This window comes from Fukomys damarensis, unplaced genomic scaffold, assembly GCF_012274545.1.
Source record: "Fukomys damarensis isolate Sample0158 unplaced genomic scaffold, DMR_v1.0_HiC HiC_scaffold_38, whole genome shotgun sequence".
Taxonomy (NCBI): Eukaryota; Metazoa; Chordata; class Mammalia; order Rodentia; family Bathyergidae; genus Fukomys; species Fukomys damarensis.
This window is the reverse complement of record NW_022900950.1, coordinates 48,149,070-48,172,652: the sequence shown is the minus strand read 5'-3', so window position 1 is coordinate 48,172,652 and position 23,583 is coordinate 48,149,070. Positions and strand designations below refer to the sequence as shown.

Sequence of the window (23,583 nt, the reverse complement as noted above, 5' to 3'; positions counted from 1 at the left end):
TCATATAGGCAAACTTCATAATATAAACATAACGACTATCAAGAATATGCCAGGGATTTAGCTCAGTGGTTCTGCCACCTGCTTTGCAAGTGCAAGGTCCTGAGTTCAATCCCTGGTACAAAAAAAGAAAAGAATGTTGAATTTGATTATTTGAATCAAATGGTCAAACTTCCAGGTTGGTAAGGAATTTATAAAACATTACTTAAATAAATCAATGAGCTTTATGTTATTCTCACCTCGCCATCAGATGTTAGGACCAAAGAATGGTAAGACCCACAGGCAACTTCAATGACTTGTTTGTTTGACAAATTAGTAGAGACATGACAGGGCACTAAACCATGATTAGTTGTCCCATTGCCCAGCTGGCTATATGCATTATGACCCCAGGTAAAGACTACTCCTTCTGAAAATAAAAAGAAAGATAACCTTTTAAAATATTTACTTCATTATATGAAGATATATATTACTATACTTGCATAAATGAACATTAAAAATCCAGCTGCAAAGAACTAATCAACTTCTCTATTACAACAAATTTATTTCATGAAAGAATTTCTTTGGCAAATATAAACTGACCTCTACATCAAAGCAACAAGATGAAATTTAAATGTATGCAGTTATAATAGCTGGGGGATATATTTTTAATAAACAGCAGAAAAAAACCTGCTAAAAATAGTAGGGAAAGTATCAAATCAAAAGACAAAAGGTTGTAAGGCTTCTTTACACTTATGAATCTATTTCCTCATCTATAAAATAAGCACTAAATTTTAAAATCTCTGTACTGTATTGCTTATTATACAATATACTACAAAGTCAAAAAGTTCATAAAACACAGATGCACAATTTTACAAATAAGTATAAAGCACATACCCATATACTACTTAGGCTAAAAACTACAATTTATATATTCTCCAAAGTCTCTCATATATGCATCCTGTATAAGAGAATTTAGTGTTTTTGAAATCTAAACAAGTGGAATCATACAGTATGTATCCATTTTCCACCACATTGTTTCCATACTACATACTGATTAATATCCTCTGATCAGTCCTCCAGTTTATTGGTATTTTGTGTTATCCAACTACAGAACCTGTCCACTGAATTTACATTTTGGTTATTGTATTGTTCATTTGTCTTTTTCAAAATTTTTATAATCCCTATAGGTATCTTTAAGCTCACTTATTTTCAAACAATAAACAGGTATCTTGTAACTTGTGCCTGAAAAATATAACATCTGATGTTTAGCACTTAGTTCTGTCTCTTGTTTATGCTTGTTCTCATTTAATAAAGTCTACAGAAAGCCATTGGTTTGGACTGAGCTCCTGCACTAAGTCAAGAGATCAAACCAAAACAAACAGAAAATAAATGTTTATCTGTGTGTGTGTGGGGGGTGTTCCTGAACAGGTTAAATGAAGGATCTCATTTAATCCTTACAGCTCACTGAAAAACTAATCCTATTTCATGGGATGAAGTATTGCCTGATTCTAGAAAAGCCAATTACAGTACAATCTTTAACTGTGTTGTAATTTTATCTTTGCCCACCCATAGTGCGGATTGCTGTATGCCTGGTTATCTTGGACAATGTGCTATGCATTACCAATGAAGTGTTACCTGTAGTGATCTCGCCAAGCCTCTGATGAAGGTGCCTTCCTCTGGAAAGAATTTGTACTAATTTTTATCCTGTCCTTAAAGCACTTCTGGCCCAGTACCTCTAACAAATTCAAGGCTTGTGATTTCTTGGACCAACCAGTCTGATGTGAATTAAACTACAAATACAAATACTACATGGTTAGAAACTCTCAGGGAGTAATTCGTTTCTCTCTTCTTCCCTCCCTTCTTTGCTCAGAGCAAATAATTCTCTTCAGTCTTTGGGACGTGGCTAAGACTTCCCTGAGGAAGCAGCCGCTGTGGTTCCAGCCTGCATGTGAAGACATCTATTAGACTTGTGCCCTCTTCATCTCCTGAGTCAATCCAAACCACAGTTCAGTTTCAGTGCCTAGAAAATGACCTGAAAGCAAGATGGCTCCAAGTTCTCTTCTAACCTTACTTGAAACTTCTTCTTAAATTTGGTTTGATAATTTCTTTCTGCCATGCCAGTTCTGTATGAAAAAATGTTTAAATTTCTTAAAATCTAGAATTATAGTTGTTTTCCATAAAGTGATGGTCTGAATAATCTAACATGGTATCACTAGAAACCCCATGTCCCCAGAATTCATTTTCTAAATGTCAAATTAATTTACAAAGGAATATGTATAAAATTTCTTTTCAGTTCAAATGTTAACAAAATGAATACCAACCTCAAAGAAAACTAAGGTGTAATGTAATTTTAAATCTCATTAGTTTGACCTTATGAAATAGCCACCAGAATAATTCCTTATACTGCTAACTATAGCCATCAGTCACTAGTGTAAAAAGCACAAAATGCCGACAGCAGGAATCAAAGTTTAGTCTCTCATAGGTCGGAAACCTAAAATTTAAAAAGTAGGCTTCTCATGCTCCAGAGTGAGTGCAGTGTTCTTATCCAGTAGTTACACTTATAAAGTAAAAGCCGAAGGGATTCACTGGGCTTACTGTATTGTCATTCATACATCTAAAATGCCAATATCGGTTAAGATTCGATCTGCTATGTTACATAATTCTGATACTCAGATGTATTCAAATTTCATGTTTTCCAATGCATAGTCAAGTTCACCTGGCATAGCCAGCAAGTCTTCCACAATCAAAAAGTATATTCTCAATTCAAGGGTGGTCCTAGTCTTGTTTCTGTTTTGTTTTTTTGTTTGGTTTTTTGGTACTTAGGATCGAACTTGGGTCCTTGCACTTGTGAGGCAGGCAGGGGAACCACTGAGCCAAATCCCCCGCCCGTAGTCTTGTTTCTGAACAAACAAAGCAGCAGCTAAAACTCTCTGTTGAGTTAAGAGCCTATTACCTGTTGTTGCAAGGACGATGTGTGGACCACTCCCATAGCTGAGGGAAGCTATTTTTTTGTCACTTAAAGAATCCAGTCTCCGAGGTTCAAGGGTGCTCTGGACATCACCTAACCCCAGACAGCCACTGCAGTTTGTGCCAAGCACAAAAATCTGTGAGAAAAACCACTACTGATTCAAGCAGCTCTATTTATGATGAGCCTAAAAATTACATTCAAATAGGCACGGTCTTCCTAAAACAAACCGATTCTTTATAAATACAAATCAACTTTCCATGCTTTTAAAAAAATTATCTTTATTTCTTATTATTCCCCAAGATTGTCCATTTAACAAATCTACTACTAAAAATACTGGTGGCTAAATTTTATCTCATTTGAAAAATTACCTCATCATTTACTGTAGTATATAAAACTTCATTGCCAGCACTGCCAAAGACACAAGCCTGACGGATTAACTGCAGTTCTTCCTCAGAACAAAGGGAAAAAATTGGCCACTTTCCCACATCTAGCATCTTCAAAGATGACAGAGTAGCCTGTACTGGCTGAAAAGGAAAAAAACAATAAATACATTGAGATTAATTTTTGAAATACACTTTCTTTGCTCCCACTTCTGCGGAGGAAGGCTAAACTGGTTATGGAGGAATACACGGTATCTATCTCTGAGAGGCCTCGCACCAAGGGAGGAATTTCCCACATGCCACATGCTTCAATGCTGCTCTCATGACAACCAGACACCAGAGGCCTGGATTTGGAATCGGGTCTCACTTATAAATCTTCAGGGACACACGAATCACCCAAGCCTGAACTTTGGTGAATTTCAATGTTTAGTAAATACTTTCAATACTGGCTTGTCCTAAAAGTAGCTATGGAAACTAGACCAGTTATAAAATCAAGAAAGACTGAGAGAAGGGCAGAGAAGGGGCACTGGCATTTCATCTGCTGCCTAAGTCTTAACAAAGCTTTGTAAAACAACAACGCTGAAGATGACACGAGAGAAACAGTCCAATGTTTCAGTTCCTAGGCAGGCTGTAGTTGGCCTTCAATTTGAAGAGTGACAGGGTATCCTGGCTCCTTGCTCAGCTTTGGAACTGTCAGGAAGAAACACCCAGAAAGTATATATACTGGTTTGCCTGAGGAGTTTCAGAAAGCAATAGAAATTACCTAACAGTTCTAGGGACTAAAAGTTCAAAATCAAGGTATTTGGCTCCTCTTGAGCATTGTGAAGGGAAGATTTATTTTAGGCTTCACTTCTTGGCTCATCTGCTCACACTGTGTACCATGTATGCATGTCTCTGTGTCCAAATTTCCCCCTTTTATAAAGTACAGGATTAGGGCCTACCCTAATAACCTCATTTTAACTAAAGTAATTGTATCTGCAATGACCCTACTTCAAAATACCTGCCGTGCACAGGTATTGGGTATTAGAACTTTTAACAAATGGATTTTGGAAGATCACAATTAAATTCAGAACAGCAAATATTAAGATCCTGAGTATTTGTATTCTCATAAGAACATCAAATGTGCACATCATAAAATTGTTTTAAAAGAATTATTTATCTGCCATAGTGGAGATATTTTGTTTGTTTGTTCTCAACTTTCAAAAATGTTTAGGATTACAATAAGATGCATAAACAGTCACTATGCCTCTCATATGGCATGTTTGGTCATTTCCCACAATTACCATCAAACTCGTGTTTGCTTTAACGAGCAAAGACTTTCTAAGGCTTCTGTTTCTCCAACCTTATTAAAAATGAGTTCTGCTACAGAGTCAAGTGGACCAGCTATTTAATTTCTACAGATCTAGAAGAACATCTGTCTCTTCTACCTAGGAGTTGGCTGAAGATGTCCATGAGCCTAAGTCTGCAATGCTGCTCTTTCAAAGACCACACCATTGACTTATAAGATGCCCTGTCCTCAGACTCCTCAAGTACAGTCCACAAAGTCAGAGACCAAGGCAGTCTCACTCACATCACTGGACCCTTGAATGGGGTTAAGCATCTAGTAAGAACCAGTTAAGTGAACAAATAAATGTTTTAACGAATGGCTGTAAGTCCAGAGTCATAGCTCTCCTGTTCATCCCACTTTCTCTAACACCAGCATCCCAGGTCTTCCACTTCCTGCTCTTGGCTCCAGTGGTTTCCATTTCTACTCCACTTAGGGCATATTATCAAATACTACTCTATGACCAAGTTCTCAAACTTTCAGTTCCCTTCTGATCCACAGCCAACAATCTTTAACTTGCATTCAAAGTAAGTTCTACAGAGAGCGGAAGATGACTATGGGGCATCAACAGCTGTGCCAAGGACAATAAACTTAACAGCAGAAGAAAGTAGGGCCACCACCTTTGTACTGAAATTATAGTTGTCCCCTAGTAACCACAAGAGACTGGTTCCAGGACATACCCTATTCCAAAATCTGCAGATGTTAGAACCATTTACATAAAATGGTGTCATATTTGCATATTATCTATAGACATTGTCCCATCAACTTAATCATCTCCAGATACATTATAGTACCAAGCACAATGCAAATGCTATGTAAATAGTTGATATTCAGTATCTTTAAGGTACAATGACCAAACCAAACCAAACAAACAAACAAACAAAACCCAACCATCACAGGTCTAACTACAAAGTACACAAAGGAGGTGTGAGGCAAACGGAGTGGTAGGGGGAGACTGAGGACATGGGAAATGGCAGGAGGCCGCAGTGGGGTGTGGTTCCAAGTCACTTCTACATAGATTCGATGGCATGTGGGAAATTCAAGTTTTTCTTTTAGGAATTTTCTGGAGTTCCCCTCCTCCAGTTTTCAATTTGTACTTTATTAAATGTGAGTGTGGAACTAGTAGTTACAGAGAGCTAACTATACAGCTTTGACTCATTCTTTTCTGGATCGTGTTCATGGAACTAGTGAATGGTGTGGCTGGAAATAATTCTGATGATCATTTTATAGATGGGAAATTTGAAGAAGGGCCAGAGCAGGGCTGCAGAACACTGAATAGTGCCCACCCCATCCAAAAATTCATATCACCTGGAACCTCAGAAGGTATCCCTATTGCAAATCAGGTTTTTGCAGATATATTGAGCTAAGATGAAGTCATACAAAACTGAAGAGGTCCCTAAATCCAATGACTAATGTGCTTTGAAGAAGAGTGGGCCACATAGAAACACACAGAGAAGGCCACATGACAATGGAGGCAGAGAAGGGAGAAGACAGTAAAGCATCTTTCAGAGAAGACACAGCAATGATAGCCAGGAACCATCAGAAGCAGCTGGAAGACTGTTCCCTGTTCGGAAGTAGCACAGTCCTGTTAAACATTTCATTTCAGACTTTCAGGCTCTAGAATTATAAGACAATAAACTTCTGTTGTTTGAAGCCGCTTGGTTGTAGTCATTTGTTACAGCGGCTCTAAGAAACTAATATAGAGGCAAAGTTGCTTGTCCTGCCAACAGCATCCCCTGTGAGTTGGCAGAGCCTGAACAGGGCCGAGCTCCCCTGAAAATACATACCCCTATCAGAGGGAGTCACAGACCCTGTGCCAGAAACGAAACCTTCTATTACTTTCTCTTTTTTTGGTACCAGGGATGGAACTTGGGTCCTTGCACTTGTGAGGTGGTGACACCACTGAGCTAAATAGCTGGCTCTTCTATCACTTTCTTTCAGGCAACAGCAATGGTTAGATTTTTTTGATCAATTTTTGAAGCAGAAATTATTGTTTCTGCAATTACTTTAATTATGACTACATTTTACAAAAGGGTATCAGGGAGTATTCTCTGCAAGATAACCTTAACTGGGAATCTACAATTTTTTTTTAATCTCACAAATACAGGAAATTATAAGTATATGAAAATATAAAATTAGGTCCCTATTTATATTGAATGTATATTTTTAAAACACAACAACTTTATATAGTGATATTGCTAATCTAAGAAACCAAGAATTTTTACAAAAAAGACTTACTTCTTCTCTATCAGACATTTTATTAGAAGAAATTTGTCTAAGGACCCTAAAGAGCTAAAGACAGACTGTCTTATGTTAGATGTTAGCCTAAGCTTCTACCTACTTTAAATTACCTACCTCCTTATATGATGAAGCAATCTTATTTTCTAGGAGGTCTGCTTTTTACTTTTTATATTTTCATTCTGTAAAATTCAAGAACAAAGTCTGGAGTGGCATCAAATGTCTAATGTGGATGTATAAATGTTTTCATTAACACAGTTCTTCTATGTTATTTCTAACGTTCACAACAGTCAGAATATACAAATTGCTATTCTCCTTTTACATATGAGGAAACTGAAGCACAGAAAGACTAAATAATCCTACACCATCACTAGACTGAAGGCAGGCGAGGTCAGTTTAAAGCCCAGATCTTGAGTTAAAAGCTCACATAAAATGCTGCACTCCTGTCAGCCCCACCACTTGTTTGCGTCTGCATCCTCTGCAGGGCTTTGGCTGTTGCTCCCAGGGTCCCTAAAGAAACAGGCAACAATCTCCACTGTACACACTGTCTTCCACTTGACAGGCAGCTGGCAAGATGCCATGGCGGCTACCTCCCTTCTTTATTTTCAAGTAGATTTCTGGATTTTAGCCTGCCCTGATACAAAAATGTGGTTTTATGGATGCCTAGAATCAGGCTGTAAATTTCTTATCAGTTCTCAAACACTTGTCTAGAAGGCATTACCTTCCTGGTCCATTTGTACAGAAACAAACAGTATCCAGCCCATGACTGCTGACTACTGGAATTCCAATGTCTGTGGTTGTTCAATGGAATCTGCAGTCTGGACATTATTAAAACATGCTACTGGTCAGGGGAATTTGGGTCTGAGATGTAATCATTCCTTTTGCGAGGTCACACACTAATGAAAACAATTACAATGGAACTTAAGAACACCAGAAATGTGACTATCTTGCTTTTCAAAATCTGTCAGAAGGTAGCTGTAGGATGGTAGTCATCAAAGATTCATTTTTTTTTAAGTCTATGGGGTACCATTATGAAGGGAACTGGTGACTTCATTTGTGAACACATATAGCTACTATTTATTTATTTATTCATTCATTCATTCATTCATTTGGTTTTTTGAGACAGGTCTCACTATGTAGTTGAGACTGACCTGGAACTCATTATGTAGCCCAGGTTAGTCTTGAACTCACAGCAATCCTCCTGCCTCAGCCTCCCGAGTGCTGGGATTACAGGCGTGTGCCATCATGCCCAGCTCAACTTTAAAAAAAAATATGAGTTTCACATAATTACAGGATCTCTGTTCACAGAAGCACACTCATGAGACAATGTGTAAGGATTCACCACACAGCCCCTGCAGGTGCCTCAATCACCTGACAGTCACTCTGTATGCCAGCAGTTGTCTCTGCAGAAACTCCTAACCATTCTGTGCCCTCCCTGTCAATAAGGGACTGGCTGAGCAAGAACTGGGCATGGGCAACGGACACATCTGTAGGGGCAAACAAGCACTATGAGCAAAGGAGAGCTTGGTACTATTTGTCATTAAGACTGCACCCCTAAAATTCAGTCCTCGTTTTGCCTAGATATGCTCCTCACTACACATAACACTACCCGAGCCAATAATTACTCCCAGGCTAGTGTTCTTTTGCTACTTGGCTCACATCTGGTCCACTTCCTCCACCTGTTGCTGGCATCTGAGAAATGCAAAGTAGTGAGATTTTAATATTATCTGAAGAAAAACGTAACAAAAGAAATATATCCTCCATAAAATTAGAGACCATCTTAGTCCTTTGAGTGTCAGATCCCTGTAGTACCAGGCTTTTGCATCGATATGAGGAATCAAGTGAATGACCACATGTTGCTTAATTACAAACATCTGTCCAGTTGTCACAATTCAACTTAAAATACAGCCATTTATAAAGAATAAAATTACATACTGGGTGTGCCTACCAAAATAATTTTTTAAAAAAGGCAACATGTATCCCGGGTGTGGTGGCGCACAACTGTAATCCTAGCACTTGGGAGGCTGAGGCAGGAGGATTGCTGTGAGTTTGAGATCAGCCTGGGCTACATAGTGAGTTCCAGGTCAGTCTCAACAACATAGTGAGACCCTGTCTCAAAAACATGTAAAATTTTGAAGATTTCCTAGCAATATACACTTTATATGTAATAAGGTAGTAATTCCACTGCTGACTGCAAAACCATTCTTTTATTTTGTGAAATTTGTTTTCAGAAAAAATTAGGGGTTTTTCTATTAAGATTTTGTAAATGTCAAGCTCTCTCAGTACTTTGTAAGCTATACTTGGACCTTTCAATAAGAGCTCACAAATTAATTCTTTAAATCGACATAGGGTGATGCTGTAGTTCAGTTTCAGAAGCTTTGCCAACTTTGTACATTGTGCTGGGTTTGTATAATTAATTTCTATTTTGTACTATAAAAGAGTGGAAAGCAACTAAACGTGATAGGCAATATTAACCTCCTTAATGGTGATGAGCAAGCATTTTATAAGTTTAATAAAATAATACTAGATAGAAATCAACAGGCATGCTAAATGTGTAACTTTTAATATTAACTGGACACTAACTGGACTTAATCTGGCTGACAGTCATGTTCAGATGTGATGGGAAAGAAATAAAGAATATGATAAACCGAGACCCTGTCTTCTAAGAGTATGTATCTTATGACTTTTTAAAAGACTCTGGGAAAGATCTAAATATTGCTTATCTTGGAGACTTTTGCATAACAGCATCATATGCAACAGGAGACCTATGTTCCTCATCCAGCTCAACGTCACTGTGCCCAGGGTCTCCTTCTTTACCCCTGACAATATTGGTTCCGAGCTGGCCCCTTTAGCATTCTACATCCCTAGAATAATTATCAGTTGGTATCACAGGCACTGTACTGTGAGCCCAAAGGAAGGTACTACCTCAGTGATCGTCCCAGCAAGAAACTAAAAGATACCCAATGAAGTATGTTCCATGCAACACAATGCACATGCTCCAAGGGCATGATTTTCTCTAACCTGGCCACTGTCTCCATAGAAAAGGGGAAGTTCTTCTTCCATATGGACTCAGTCTGTGCAGTCCCTGAGAAAAAAGTACGTGGTAAAATCAGGAATCCACATGTTGGCTAAAAATAGGCAGGTTAAAATGACTTTAATTCCATGTCAGGCAAGGAGGTGTGCACCTGTAATCTCAACACTTGGGAGGCTGAAAAGAAGGATCATTTGAGCCCAGGAACTCAAGATCAGTCTGGAAAACTGTAAGACCCCATCTCAAAAACAAAAAAAACCCAGCACCACAAAAAACCCAACTTCTAGCCAACAGGGAAAATAAGCTAAGCTCAAATATGGTGAAAAGAATATAAGGGAATTAAAGTTTAGGCATGGAAGTTAAACAGCTATAAAAGCCACAAGGTGTTGTAACTGTTATGGAAACATTCTACTGAGGTCTCAAAAGTAATCCCAGAATAGCTGTAGGTTCTTATGTCTACAAGGAAATGAGTAAAAAATGTTTATTTCAGAGTTGACTTCCTATAGATAAGGAAAAATAAATTTTAGACCTTGGTCAAATTTTCTCTGGGATAGTTAAGTTCCAAATCACTGTGAAGAGCAGATTTATCAATTCTCAGATCCACTGAAGAATATATGATTTGCTAAGCTGAAAAAAAAAAAAAAAAGAAAAGTGAATGAAAAGGATGAAAGGATGAAATGGCTTTGTTATCCTAAACTTTAACCAAAACTATCCCAGAATAGCAGCATTAGGAATGCAGCAATAGCACTGAATGTTACTCTTTTCATAACCATTTCCACAGTGGTTCCTTAATACTATGAAGAAGTAACAGCAGGGGCTGAAATGACAACAGGAGCAGCCCTTTGAGAAGATGTGCAGGGTCTGTCCACTGCAGTTCAATCAGGACACAACTGTCTCATCATTAAACATAAATAAAATATTATCTCCCCAAAATTGACATTAATAAAAGTTATTATTTATTAGGCTGATTCCTTATTATATAAATAAAATCCAGATTTCAAGTAGTAACATTGGAACATTTTACCTGATACTTGCTACAGTAGTTAGAATCTTATAATCAGATAGATAAAAGATAAAAACAATAATCAAAATGAAGTAATCTTAACAATGTTCCTTATCAATATTTTATGTGCCCTTAAAGATATAAGTAATTTTTTTCTCAGCTCTGAATATATGTCTAGCATATAAGAATAATTCTTACAGAGTAACTATAATGCAAAACAATGACAATTAGTAGTGAATCATTATTTCTAGTGTTTGGAAGCAAGTAAAAAAAAGACATATTTGTTTTCTTTTTTTTGTACCGGGGATTGAACTCGGGTACTTGAGCTTGCAAGGCAGGCCACCAAACCGCTGAGCTAAATCCCCGGCCCAACATATTTGTTTTCAAAAGAGTAACTTAACTTGTCAGCCAAAACTTGATCTGGTTGACAATATGGAAAGACAGCTTGCCACATCTGACCAATTCTATATATTATACTGTTTCCGCAGATCTGTTAAAATCCTAATTTTCACTAAAACTTAGCATAATTGTTACTGTATGTGTGTGTGTGTGTTGCTGGGAATGAAACCCAAGTCCTTTTTTATCCTGGCCAACTATTCTACCACTAAGCTATACCAAGGATTTCTTTTTTGCCTCGTCCTGGAAACCTTTTTCATGTCTTACTCCAAGATTATTAAAATAAAAAATAAGACAGGGAACATAAGAGGAATGAGGGTAAGGCCCAGTGGCAGAGTGCCTGGCTACTACATATGAAGCCTTGGGTTCAATCTCTCTAAACTCAATCCCAACTCCACACACACACACACACACACACACACACACACACGGAAGGGGAGAGAGACAGGGAGAAAAAGAAAAGGGATAAGGATAAAGGAAAAGAATTCCTTTTTTTTTTCTTTTTTTTGGTACCCGGGATCGAACTCGGGTGTGAGGCAGGTGGCAGAACCACCGAGCTAAATCCCTGGTCCTAAAGGAAAAGAATTCTACAGCAAAAAGAAAAAGGAAATAACAAGTGGAGTATAAGATGAATCAAAGTAGACAGGTAAGACTCCTCACTGTACTTTAAACTCTTCTGTTCCTAGTAGAAGGGAGTAAAGGGTTAAGACAAGGGACCAGTAATCCTAAGTTTTAAAGTAGGAAAATAAATGGCTCTCTTCACATATTTATGTAAAGTCTAGACTCTTAAATAGGAAATGTGGTGGGCTGGGGATTTAGCTCAGTGGTGCTATGCCTGCCTGGCAAGCACAAGGTCTTGAGTTCAATCCCTGATGGCGGGGAGGATTAGAATGGTGGCCATTGTATTTATTTAATCAGTCATTTTAAAACATAATTGCATATGTGTCATACAGAAGTTACCATAGTCAAAGAAATGGCTTTTATAAGATTTGATTAGCACTAAATGGGAGATTAACATAATTTCATGTTTGTTGATCATAAAATCTTTCAAGATTTAAAACTGCCTAAAGATTAATTACTATTATAATTACTATTACTAATTACTATTGTATGATACTAAAAAAACTGTAGCTTTGTAGAAAATCATTTTTTTCTTCTACGATTCTAATGTGATACATATATAATAGATAAAACTAGTTTCTCCAATTTGCTCTATTACAAAGATAACATTTTTGGAAAATATGGAGAGTAGCTTTTTTTAAACCTTGTTATCCATGTGATTTCATCAGGTTATTATTATCAATATTACAGGGGTATACTGACATACACTTTTTAAAAATCCACAACAGACACACAGAAAAATACACCCATGATGTGATAAAAATATATTCTGTATAATAACAGTGGCAACAGTTAAACAGTTACCCTCTGCCAGGCATTAGGCCTGACAGTGCCTCATTTAATCTTAAAATAGCTGAATGAACAATCAGAGGCATGAGACATAATTACTGTCTCCTTTGTGAACACATTTCAATAACCAGACCAACAGTCACCAGCCAATCAGGCTCAAAGCTAGCATAAGACCCAAGTCTAATTCCAAAGCCCTTGTTTCTAGACCTACTGTACTGCATGGATATTTTAAGTATTCCTAGCATATTACAAATAAACTTATTTTATATGATTCCATCCAAAAACATTTGTACCTGATTATTTCATATTTCTGAAGCCTGGTATTTTGATGTCCGTAATCCTGTTTCTCCTAAGTCCTTGTAAAACTGTCTTCTTATAACAAGCTTAGTAAGACTGAAAATATAAATAAAAAAATAAATTCTATTACAGAAGAACAAAAATATACATTTTAAATTTGCAGATTTAACAATCCATTATTATTCTAATAAAATGTTTTAAAACTATCAATTCTATTATGAAAAATCAGCACTAGAGGTGTTTAATTATAAAAACATTAAAATTATAAAATGCAAGTTTTGGACATCGTAACTTTCAAGAGAGGGTTTCAACAATTTGGACACTAAAACATGTAAAAACACATACTAAAGAAAATTTGATCTGTAGTATTTAGTACTGAAATTTCTTTATGGGCTGAGGGCAAGGGAAAGAGTTCTTAAATAAAACATGAAAGAACAAACCACAAAGAAAAGACTGGTAAATCTGAGGAAAAGAAAAAATATGCCACAGAATAGTAGAACATATTTGCAACATATACAACAAAGAGCTGGCAAAAGATTAGTATCTACACTATATAAAAGATACCTATAAATTAGTAAGAACAAAACAAAACAGTTAAGAAATAGGCAAATGATACAGGCTATTTACAGTAACAAACATATTAAAAATATTCAAATTCACTGATTTATCATGGGATAACCATGATGAAATCATCTTGTGCATGAGATCTGCAAAATTTGTCATATGCATGACAGAATTTTGATGGAAATTTTTTCATAGGAAAGTTTTGATGGAAGAAATGCCAATAATAAAAGGTCCCACATAATTCTACCAATGAATTTATGTTTCCATTGGTAAGCAGTTTTCAAGATTTTTAACCTTAATCATCTATGTATGAGGGGATATAGTTACCCAATATTAAAAAAAATGAATCTGAATATCACCACTCTAATTTTGTCTTTACTGCAGACGCAAGAATTTAATAAAATTCGATAATGACAATTCATAAAGCCTAATTTGTCACCTCATAAATAAAATGTAATCAACATAAAAAGTAGTATTTTAAATGTCATTGAAGAAAAATCCAAAACAGAAAAAAAAAGTTTAATGTCAGTTTATTAGGAAAAAATGTGTTTTCTGTTTGTGATCTAAATCTGCTTACAAAATCGACTCTTTTCAGAACAGGAGAGCAACATTTCTTGTAGACCCAGGGCACAGGCTGGCATTTGTACTGGTGTGATTTTTATGTTAGTGGCTCAAAATAAGATCATTCCATAGGATTTTACTATGGAATGACAGTACAGTCATCTCATTATCCTAGTATATATTACTTCACTTTTCTTCCCTATCTATTGGTTTGGGGATATATGACTTGGCTCATATACATAGTTAGTTATTCAAATTAAAAGCCCTTTAAGTTTTTTGTTTAAAAAAAAGTCCTTTGTGCTTTGCAAAAATAGCCTCATAAATTTCTTGATCTTGTTTAAATGTAATGTTACTGTAGAATCTTACTGTATTGCAATATAGATAGAAAGTGGTGGGATAAGGAGCTTCTCCAAACAGAAGCTACTTCCACTGGTCTATTTTTAAGAAATGGACACCAAAGAGACAGTGTTTTACAAGAATAGTTTTGCAGAACCAAAAATCTACCAACTAAGATTATCTGCTGTACAACATTTCTTATTCCAGGTGTCTTCCTAAATTTATACAGTTCAATCATTTATTTTCAAATTATTCCTGTTGGGGACAGGTATGAGACGTTACACCCTTAACAACTTACACAGTTGAAGACTAGCACACAAGAAGACGGTCTTTACAACATGGCAAATATATCCAATTCCTAATCTCATAAAGAACAGATCAAATAATTCATTTCCCTGTACAAGCATAATATGTTCAGCAAAGTAATCAGAATTAATCAGTGTGTCTGTTACACAATGTGCCATATTACTTGGTAATACCTCTGACCCAGACAAATAAGCTAAGCTGATTACAGGACATACATTCATTTTTCTAATTCATTCAATAAATATTGATTTATTGCCGGTGGTAGGTACTGAGTGGAAAGCAAATATGTAAATGAGAAAATACAATAATGTGGAGCAAAGGGATATGAGCTTGTAGGTGCCTGTGTTCATATTACTGCAACCCAATGTTGGGCATTTACAGCTGATACACTAAAGTTAATCAAGAGTTTCTAAATGTTGATAGCTGTTCTTTAGACAGGCTCCCATAAAAAAGGACCCCCGAAAAGGAATTTCTGCAGAATAATATTACTACTAGTTATTTTGAAATTCAATGTGATGAGTCAGCTCTTGAAGTCTTGTTTGAGAAACACATTTTTTTATAAAAGTTTTCTTGGCCTGGCAAGTGGTAGGGCACTTGCTTAACATGCGTAAGACTGGGTTCAATCCCCGATACCGGAAAAAAAACCTTAATTCTATTTAATAAGTTTTCCACTTGGGCAATAAATACAATCAATGATTCATGATGCTTGTCTAATCAAAGAAACAGAGAATTAAAATCAATGTCTTTAGGACATCATCATATAATTTGCAGCATGAATGACAGTTCTCAAGTACATCCTTTGATGTGTTACTAGTATTAACAGTTTTAGTGTTATCCTTAAATTACAGATAATATAAATACATACAAATATAAAATAATAAAACAATCTCAATTATCACTTGCAAAAATAGACAATACCAGCTTTTACTTAGCTCCTCTTAAATGAGATGTTGGAAAACAAATAGCAATAGATAACAATAGATATCTACACAGATGCTAATGAAAATGGAACAACTATATCAGGATGGAGAAAACTAGAGCACAACCTTAAAAGAAACAGTATTGTCCTGTGTTTATGAAAAACAGCAAACTGACTTGTAGAACACAGAAACTCAGTTGCTATTTTAATTGTGAAAGGTTTTCAAATTGCAACAAGAGTACTGGAGCAGATGGTGTAAAGTAAAGCTGCGTAGTTTCAAGAGACTACTGAGTTCATCAACATTGGCCTTTTCAATCAAATATGGCAAAATTGTCACTTTTGCTGAGGTTTTTTTTGGGGGGAGGGGTTGGGACAGGCTCTCACCATGCAATTCAGGATGGCCTTGAACAGACTACACAGCTCAGGCTGTCCTCAAACTTGCTGTGATCCTCCTTGCCTCAGCATCCCAAATGTTGGGATTATACACATACACTCTCTCACCCATTTGTTACTTTCAAAAACGAAAAATAAGGAGCCAGGTATGTAGCTCAGTGGTTCTTACTACCTGCCTGGCAAGCTCAAGGTCCTGAGGTTGATCCCCAGTTCCAGAAACAAACAAACAAACAAACAAAAACAAACACCCCCCAACAAACTAAAAAATGTATTAATTTGTTATTTGAATAACATGAGTTGGTACTTGAAAGTTACATGTAAATCCATTTGAAACTGACTTCCTTATGGAGCTGATCAAAATTTTAAGTATACCTTAACATATTTATTAAATAGAATTCCAACTGTTAAAAATGTTGACACCACAACATAAATAATTCCTTCAACAAGAATAGCCCTCTTGATCGTGGCTCATTTCCATTTGCATTCCTTCTGTTCAGTATCATAACCACCCAGCATAGTACAGAAAAGATTACAGTAGAGCTGTTGTAGTTTATATCCAGAATGTCCCCCAAAACTCTCATGCACTCAAAAGCAGGGCTTTTGGAAGGTGATTGGATCATGGGGTGCTATACCTATTAATGCACTGATGAATCCATAACTGAATGTGCTATTAGGAAGTGACATCTAGTTGGAAGAGGCGGGTCACTGGAGGTGTGACCTGGAAGGATGTCTCCCCCGTTTCCTGGCCACCATAGGATGAACAGTTTTCTTCCACGAGACCTTTCTACAATGGCCTTCCTGCCTTGTAGTCAGATGACTATGTCCGCAAGTGTGAGGCAAATTTTTCTCCTTAAATTGGGGGTGTTGAATATTTTGTTCCAGTGACCACAAAAATGACTAAGGTAATACTATCAATTTATGATTTACTCACAGACTGTCACCCACTCATATCTGTTAGCGCCACAGGGAGATACACGTCAGAGTAATGCACAAAAAACTATTAATGCTTAGATTTCCTGGAGATCTTCATGCTGTTAGAAGGGGGTCACCATGTGAATGAGATACACGTTCCTTCCAGACGATGAAAGCAAGGATTATATGGGGTTGCCACTGCTGGGTATGATGCATATCCCTTCGAGGAAGGTAAGCTATCTGTGGATTTCAAGTAGCTATTCCTACAGGCACCGCTATTTACAGCCTTAAACAGGAGTCCTTGATGTCACTCCCAATAATTCTGCTTCTCATCTCCCTTTTCTGGACAACTCTGATTTGCAACAATTCCAAATAAACTTTAAACATAGACACATTTTAATGTAAAAGAGCTGTAAAACCTGAAATTGAGTATGACACTCTCCTAACAACATAAGCAAATTCAATGGGTTCCCTACATTTATACTTCTAAAGTAATGATATATGAATACTGGGTATTTGTACTCTACTTCATTTAAGTGAAGGACCTCAAAGGAACTACATTTTACTTTTTCGTTTTTTGTTTTGTTTTGTTTTTTTGAGACAGGGTCTCACTATGTAGTTGAGACCAACCTGGAACTCACTATGTAGTCCAGGCTGGTCTCAAACTCATAGTGATCCTCCTGCCTCAGCCTCCCAAGTGCTGGGATTACAGGTGTGAGCCACCAGGCCCGGCCTACATGTTACTTTTTAAAATTGTTCCTGTCAGTCTCTTTTTCTAACCCTTCTTTAATTACAGACTAAAGGTTGGTTAAGTTTGTCTGATTTATTCAGAAATCTGTAAAAGACATCATTTAATATTAAAATATGGTATCATATCAGGCAATTTAAACTCCCCTTCTCCATGATTTCAAATTTTAAAAAGCGGTGATCACTCTTACAAAAGAACTTCACTAGTCACCCACATGGCTTAATGTCAAAGGGACATTAAAAAGCAATCACAGAGAGCAGTAAACTGCAAAGAAACTACAACCATCTGTGAGGGACTGGTTGCAGAACCCTTCAGCCCATAGATCCCTAAATCTGCCAGTGCTCAAATCCCTTGCATGAAATAGTGCAGCTAGCAGCTAGCGCATATACTCATCCTCTTCGTATACCTTCAGCCATCACTAGATGACTTACAATAACTAACAGAGTGTAAATACCATGTAAATAGTTGATATACTCTATTATTTAGAGAATAATGACAAGAAAAAAGTGTGCACCTTTAGGACAGGCTCAATTTTAAAAAAATGTTTCAAACTGGAGGCTTGTGGAATCCTAGGACATAAAATGTAAGGTTACAGAGAGCCAAATGTGTATTTTTTCTCAGCAAATGTATAGTGGTTGTTTGGTTAGTCTCTCGGACAAAAGAGTCCCGTAACTTCAGTTGATGTGATGGTCTAAACTAAAATCCTCAGTAATTTGAACTCTATTTGGCAGAAATGATTTTGCACTTATAAAAAGATGACGACATCTGTCACAGTGGTCACAATATGGGCCGCTATGAAGAAGAAATTCGCGATAGCATGCAACTTAATATTTTCTCCCAGAACAACTTAATTTTGAGCCCCAGTTCTCCATTCTGAAAATCACCTTCAACTTATCCCTTAGAATTGCCATCACCGCGCTGTTTAGAATGCAGCCGCGATCTACACTCCCAATTTCCTTTCATTGCTTTTTTCACAGCATTTATAATTTTATAACATAATAATTAAATGTTGGTTATCGTTTGTCACTAGAACAAGCTCCCAGGGAAGGGATCTTCTGTTCACTCAAAAATCCCAAGCACTTAGGACAGTGCTTGATAAAAAATGTTTGCTGAATGAATCTACGTTCAGAACAAGTACTTCCTATGGCTAAATACTTTCTTGTATAATGTATGTTTCATACAGTGATTGTTACAGCATAAGAACCAGAGATGTGACTACTTTAGATAATAATTGTTTCAAGACTTAGGCCACGAGATTTGGACAGAGTAGGAAAGTGAGGAGGAATGAGCTTGGAAGAAATAGCAAATACACAAGCTCTGGAGTGAAGGTCCAGTCAGGGTGCCCCAAAACAGCAGTAAGGGGGGGATCAAGAATCTATCATCCTAGGTGCGTTACCTGCTACTAAATAACACGTATGCACTGTCAAGTAGACAGAAAACGGATTAATTTCACCTAGAGTATTCAAATTCTCCAAGTGTAAATTACTCTTTTATTCCAGCCCCTAAATGTTTGTTCCAATAGCTTATGGACTGCAAGGCACACAGTAACCTTTGTCAGAAACTCTTCGGAGAAGTCCCCAGTCGTAACTGACTTAACCAAGTACCACTGATCCAAGTACCACTGCTCGGTAAAGTGTAAATCCAAGCATAAACTCAATACTGAGGAGGTGTACAGCTAAAAGGTCCAGTAAATATTAAACAGTGATTCTTCTCGAGGCTAAGTGAAAGAGCAACGTTCCAAAGTGCTGTTTGTGAATTCAACCATTTTTATTAGATTCTAACAAAGATTAAATCTATTATATGCATTGTTAGTCTTGAGTTCGAACTGTTGAGACATTTTATACAAATCTATAAAAAAGCCAAAAGTCCATGATGAACCTCCAACTCAGGCAGTAAAGTTTTCTCCGCCTTAGCAGAGAATTTGGAAAGTTTTCAACGTTTGAAAACTACTTCCGGGGCTAACAGAGCAGGATCTTCCGGCTGAAGATTAAATTTCTCCCCTAACCTCCATAGCAGTTCCAAATCGGCTTCGCCTAGCAAAGTCAGACATTTCTACCCAATCCCACCACGTCAGGGCCGACCATCTAAAGCCGAAACTATCTGAGTCAGTGAGCTGATTCTGAGCCCAAGAGCTAGGGGAATACATTTAGGGGATGGGAGCCAAGGGTCGAGGCGACAGTAAAGAAACCACAGGATTCCCACACAGTGCGGAGTGGGAGGGAAAGTCAACACCCAGGCAAACCGCCTCTGCCCGGGCGGGTCGTCTATCAAGGCGCCCTGAACTCGGAAGTTTAAGAGGCTGAGCAGCTCGTAAGCACCGCGGCCCCAGGACCACGCCAACCTCAACCCTAGACGTGGGGTGCACTCCTGCTCAGCGATGCGTGGGCGCAAAGCCTGAAAAAGGATGTAACTCCCACAACACTCATGTGGGCCTCGACCTCGGCCGTGCGCAGGCGCAACGCAACTCCAGCCCGAGGCCTGGGCGGGGGTTGCAGCCTCAGAGGCCCGAGCGAAGCCCCGACCGCAAATTTGCGCATGCGCGGCGACTCCTGGGCCCTCGGCCGGGGCGTAGCTCTCGTCCCCGTTGCCCCTCCACTGCCAAAGAGGTGGCTGGCAGCCTCGTCGGAGTGAGGTGGCCCCCCATGGGGGTACCTGAGCGAGGCCTGATTCGGCTCCGGCGCTTCCCCTTGGTTTCCCCTCTTCTCCACCCCCTTACCTCAGCGGAAGCCCGCGCTGCGTGTGCTCCGCCTCTTGGGTCGCGGTTTCTACTCAGTCGCTGGCCCCGCACTGCCAGGAGTTGGCGCCTCCCCCAGCAGCGGCCCGGCCTCGGCCGACGAGCTCCGGTGCCCAGCTGGTCGGGAGGGGAAGGAAGAGCTGTGCGGATGAGGGGAGGGGGCCGGGACTGCGCCTCGCCCCTCCTCCTCTCCGAGCCGCCCCCGCTCCTCCCCTCGGCGCAGACCCCGGACTCAGCGTCGGGTCTCCCCCGGGGTCCACCTCCTCCTCTCCCTGGGAACTCCCCAGTGGAGTATCTTCACCTTCTCCAGGCTTGTCCCGATTTGGGGCAATTTGCACTTTTACAGTTGCTTTAATATAGTATGATTATTTTTTAAGTGAGTTAAGGGACTAAATTTCATTGTACAGGTAGGCTATCCAGTTTTCCCAACGCCGTTTATTGAAGAGACTGTCCTCTTATGTTCTCGGCAGCTTTGTTAAATATTAATTAACCTTTTAGAAGAAGGCAGTTCCTGTCATTTGCATTTGCCACCCACAGATGAACCCTGAAGACATGTTAAGAGAAATAAGCATGCACAGTAGGACAAATACCGTGTGATCTCAGTGCTGAACGATAGCAGATAAGTTCTTATATGAAAAAATCTAGTTCTAGATATGTAGAAGTGCTTGATGTTTTTGAAAGTAGTAGAATAACACTTTGTAAATAGCTTTTATAAACTGATAGGAAATACTGTGTTTGCAAATAGAATAATTAAACCACCTCTGAACAGTATACAGTCTGTACTTGGTCACTGAGTTGAAGGAAGTGGGATGGAAGAAATTGTCAAAGGTGTTTTGTTAAGTGTATGGCAGAAAATTTCAGCTGACATTGCTCTTAGGTTATGTGCATTTCACTTAAATGTATGTGTAGTGTATGTACTGGACACATGAGTCCTAATTTTATGATATCTAGTCTGTAGGTATTAAAAAGGTTGTCAATGTACGACAAAAGTAGAGTTAGTAAACTAACACATTTTGTATACTTTGTGTTAAAATGTCTTCTGAAAAGGATTTTTGGAAGTGTAATTGTAAAATCACATTTGAGTGACACATGTGCCTCTATCTTATGTGACAGGAGAGAAGAAATGGGAAGAATTGAAAGATTCTAGGCCAGAATGCTCCTATTTAGAAGGCACTTTCAAATATAACCATTGTTACATGTGTGTAGTTTATTCAACACTACTGTGTATATAGTGGACAAACGAGTCCATATTTGAAACATCTAATCTTTCTAGATATCTAGAAGTGCACAAAGTATGTTAAAAGTACAGGTCGTAAACAACACATTCTGTAGGTATCCTTTTGTTAAACTTAATACTATTTTTAGGAAATGTAATGATCAAACCATTGATCTGAGCAGTAGACATATTCATGATAGTTTAGAGAGGGTGGAGGAAAAGAAAGTACAAAGGGCTCTAAATCAGTGTGGTTTAGGTGAAGTGAGATTGACCACCATCCCTTATATCTGTGCATTTTCTTTTCCTTTCCTGTATATATAGTTGTATATAAAGGACAAAGGAGTCCTAGTTTACATCTAGCCTTTCTAGATGTTAAAGAGGTTGCCAGTGTATGGCAGAAGTAGAATTAGTAAACTAACATGTTGAGTACACTTTGTGTTAAAATTCATTAGAAAGAATGTTCTTAAAATCACTTATTAAGTGAAATTGTTAAAGCCCCCTCTAAGTATTACATATCTACATATCTGTCCCTGGGTTAAAAAGATGGAAAGGGGAAAGGGCTCTAGATGAGAGTGTTCCTATTTAGATGATACTTTAAAATTTAGCCTTTGTAAAGTATATGTGTACAATTTACTCAATGCCAGTGTATATATGAGACATTTTAAGTTCTTAAAACATCTCGTCTTTCTAGAGGTTTAAAGTTCACACATGTAGACATCAAGGGCTAATATAATGTGCTTTAAGTATTTTTTTTTGTTGTTGTTGTTACTTCACAGAAATGGTTGTATTTTGAGAATGGAATTGTCAAACTTGATGTCTTGGAGAATGTGCTGGCTATTCATGGGGTGCAGGAGGGGAAGTATGCAGAGAGGGAGGTTGTATGTGTTTGTCTTGCTATTTATTGTTCTATATGTACATTTTAGTTAATATTGATGGGTATTAAAGGATAAGTCTTACTGCTCAAGTTATGTTAGAAATAGCAAAGTAATTTTTAGGAAGAACTATCTTCTGGAAGTAACCTTTGTTAAAGCCACCTCTTGGAGCTAGATATAGTCCTGAACTTAAGTCACTGAAGTGAAGAGGGAAAAGGGCATTTGAGGGCTTTTGATAGATCTTCATACCTGGAAGATGATTTTAGACTATAACCATAGAACTGTGGGTGTATTTTTGGTAAAGAACTTGGGCATATTGTGCACAAAGTTCATACTCTATTGCACAGCATCTAAGCTTTGTAGATGTCAGGGAGTGACAGTGTGCCATAAAAACTAGAGGTAGTGAGTTAGACAACATGTAAATATCTTTTTGTTATTGATAGAAAAGATGCATCTTGGACTTGGAATTGTTACAACACCTCCAGGCAGTGTGCATCAGGATTTGTCATTAAACTGGCGCAGAGGGGCAGAAATAAGCAAACGGAGAGATGTGAGCAGAGTGTTCAGATTTACGTTTTGGTGAGAGGAATCAAAGTGTCCTCTAGCTATACAGTCGAAATACATTAATGATTTAGTGGGAATATGCCTTCTTGCTAATATCTTAATAGTAGAGATTTGATAACTCAGACACATGACTTGGTGTACTCTGTTGCTTTATGTCTCATTTTAAATTGAACATTAAGGAAATGTAGTATTGTAATTGTAACTTTGCCAGTACTTCTATCTAGAGGCCTAGTGCCATTTTTATCTTCAGTGAAATTCTTGTTCCCAAGAAAGGCAGGATTACAATTTTTTTCTAACAGATCGAATTGGTGTACTGTGTTTTAGTTATCAAAAACATTCTTGTAGCTTTGGGGATTTTGAGTTAATGAATATTCATGATGTGTAGAAAAGCATGACACACACTGTCCAATCTCAGTCACAGAAAATGGCATGTTG

General features: G+C 37.9%; 1 protein-coding gene across 5 annotated transcripts in view; it reads right to left on the bottom strand.

Annotated features, from left to right (window-relative positions):
• The window catches only part of Rcbtb2 (RCC1 and BTB domain containing protein 2), a 42,621-nt gene extending 21,860 nt beyond the window's left edge, over positions 1–20,761 (bottom strand). The window contains exons 1-7 of one of the 5 annotated variants that reach the window (XM_010636993.3): positions 20,479–20,566; positions 13,020–13,119; positions 10,447–10,544; positions 9,908–9,971; positions 3,313–3,468; positions 2,930–3,080; positions 237–403 (exon numbers count right to left, since the gene is read on the bottom strand). In XM_010636993.3, the coding sequence (XP_010635295.1) occupies positions 237–403; positions 2,930–3,080; positions 3,313–3,468; positions 9,908–9,949 (516 nt within the window). In that variant the 5' untranslated portion in view covers positions 9,950–9,971; positions 10,447–10,544; positions 13,020–13,119; positions 20,479–20,566. Of the gene's footprint in view, positions 1–236; positions 404–2,929; positions 3,081–3,312; positions 3,469–7,003; positions 7,022–9,907; positions 9,972–10,446; positions 10,545–13,019; positions 13,120–20,478 lie in introns of those variants that run through there. The other 4 variants (XM_010636994.3, XM_010636995.3, XM_033759936.1 and 1 more) reach the window with 4 other exon arrangements.
• Between the last annotated feature and the right edge of the window lie 2,822 nt (positions 20,762–23,583).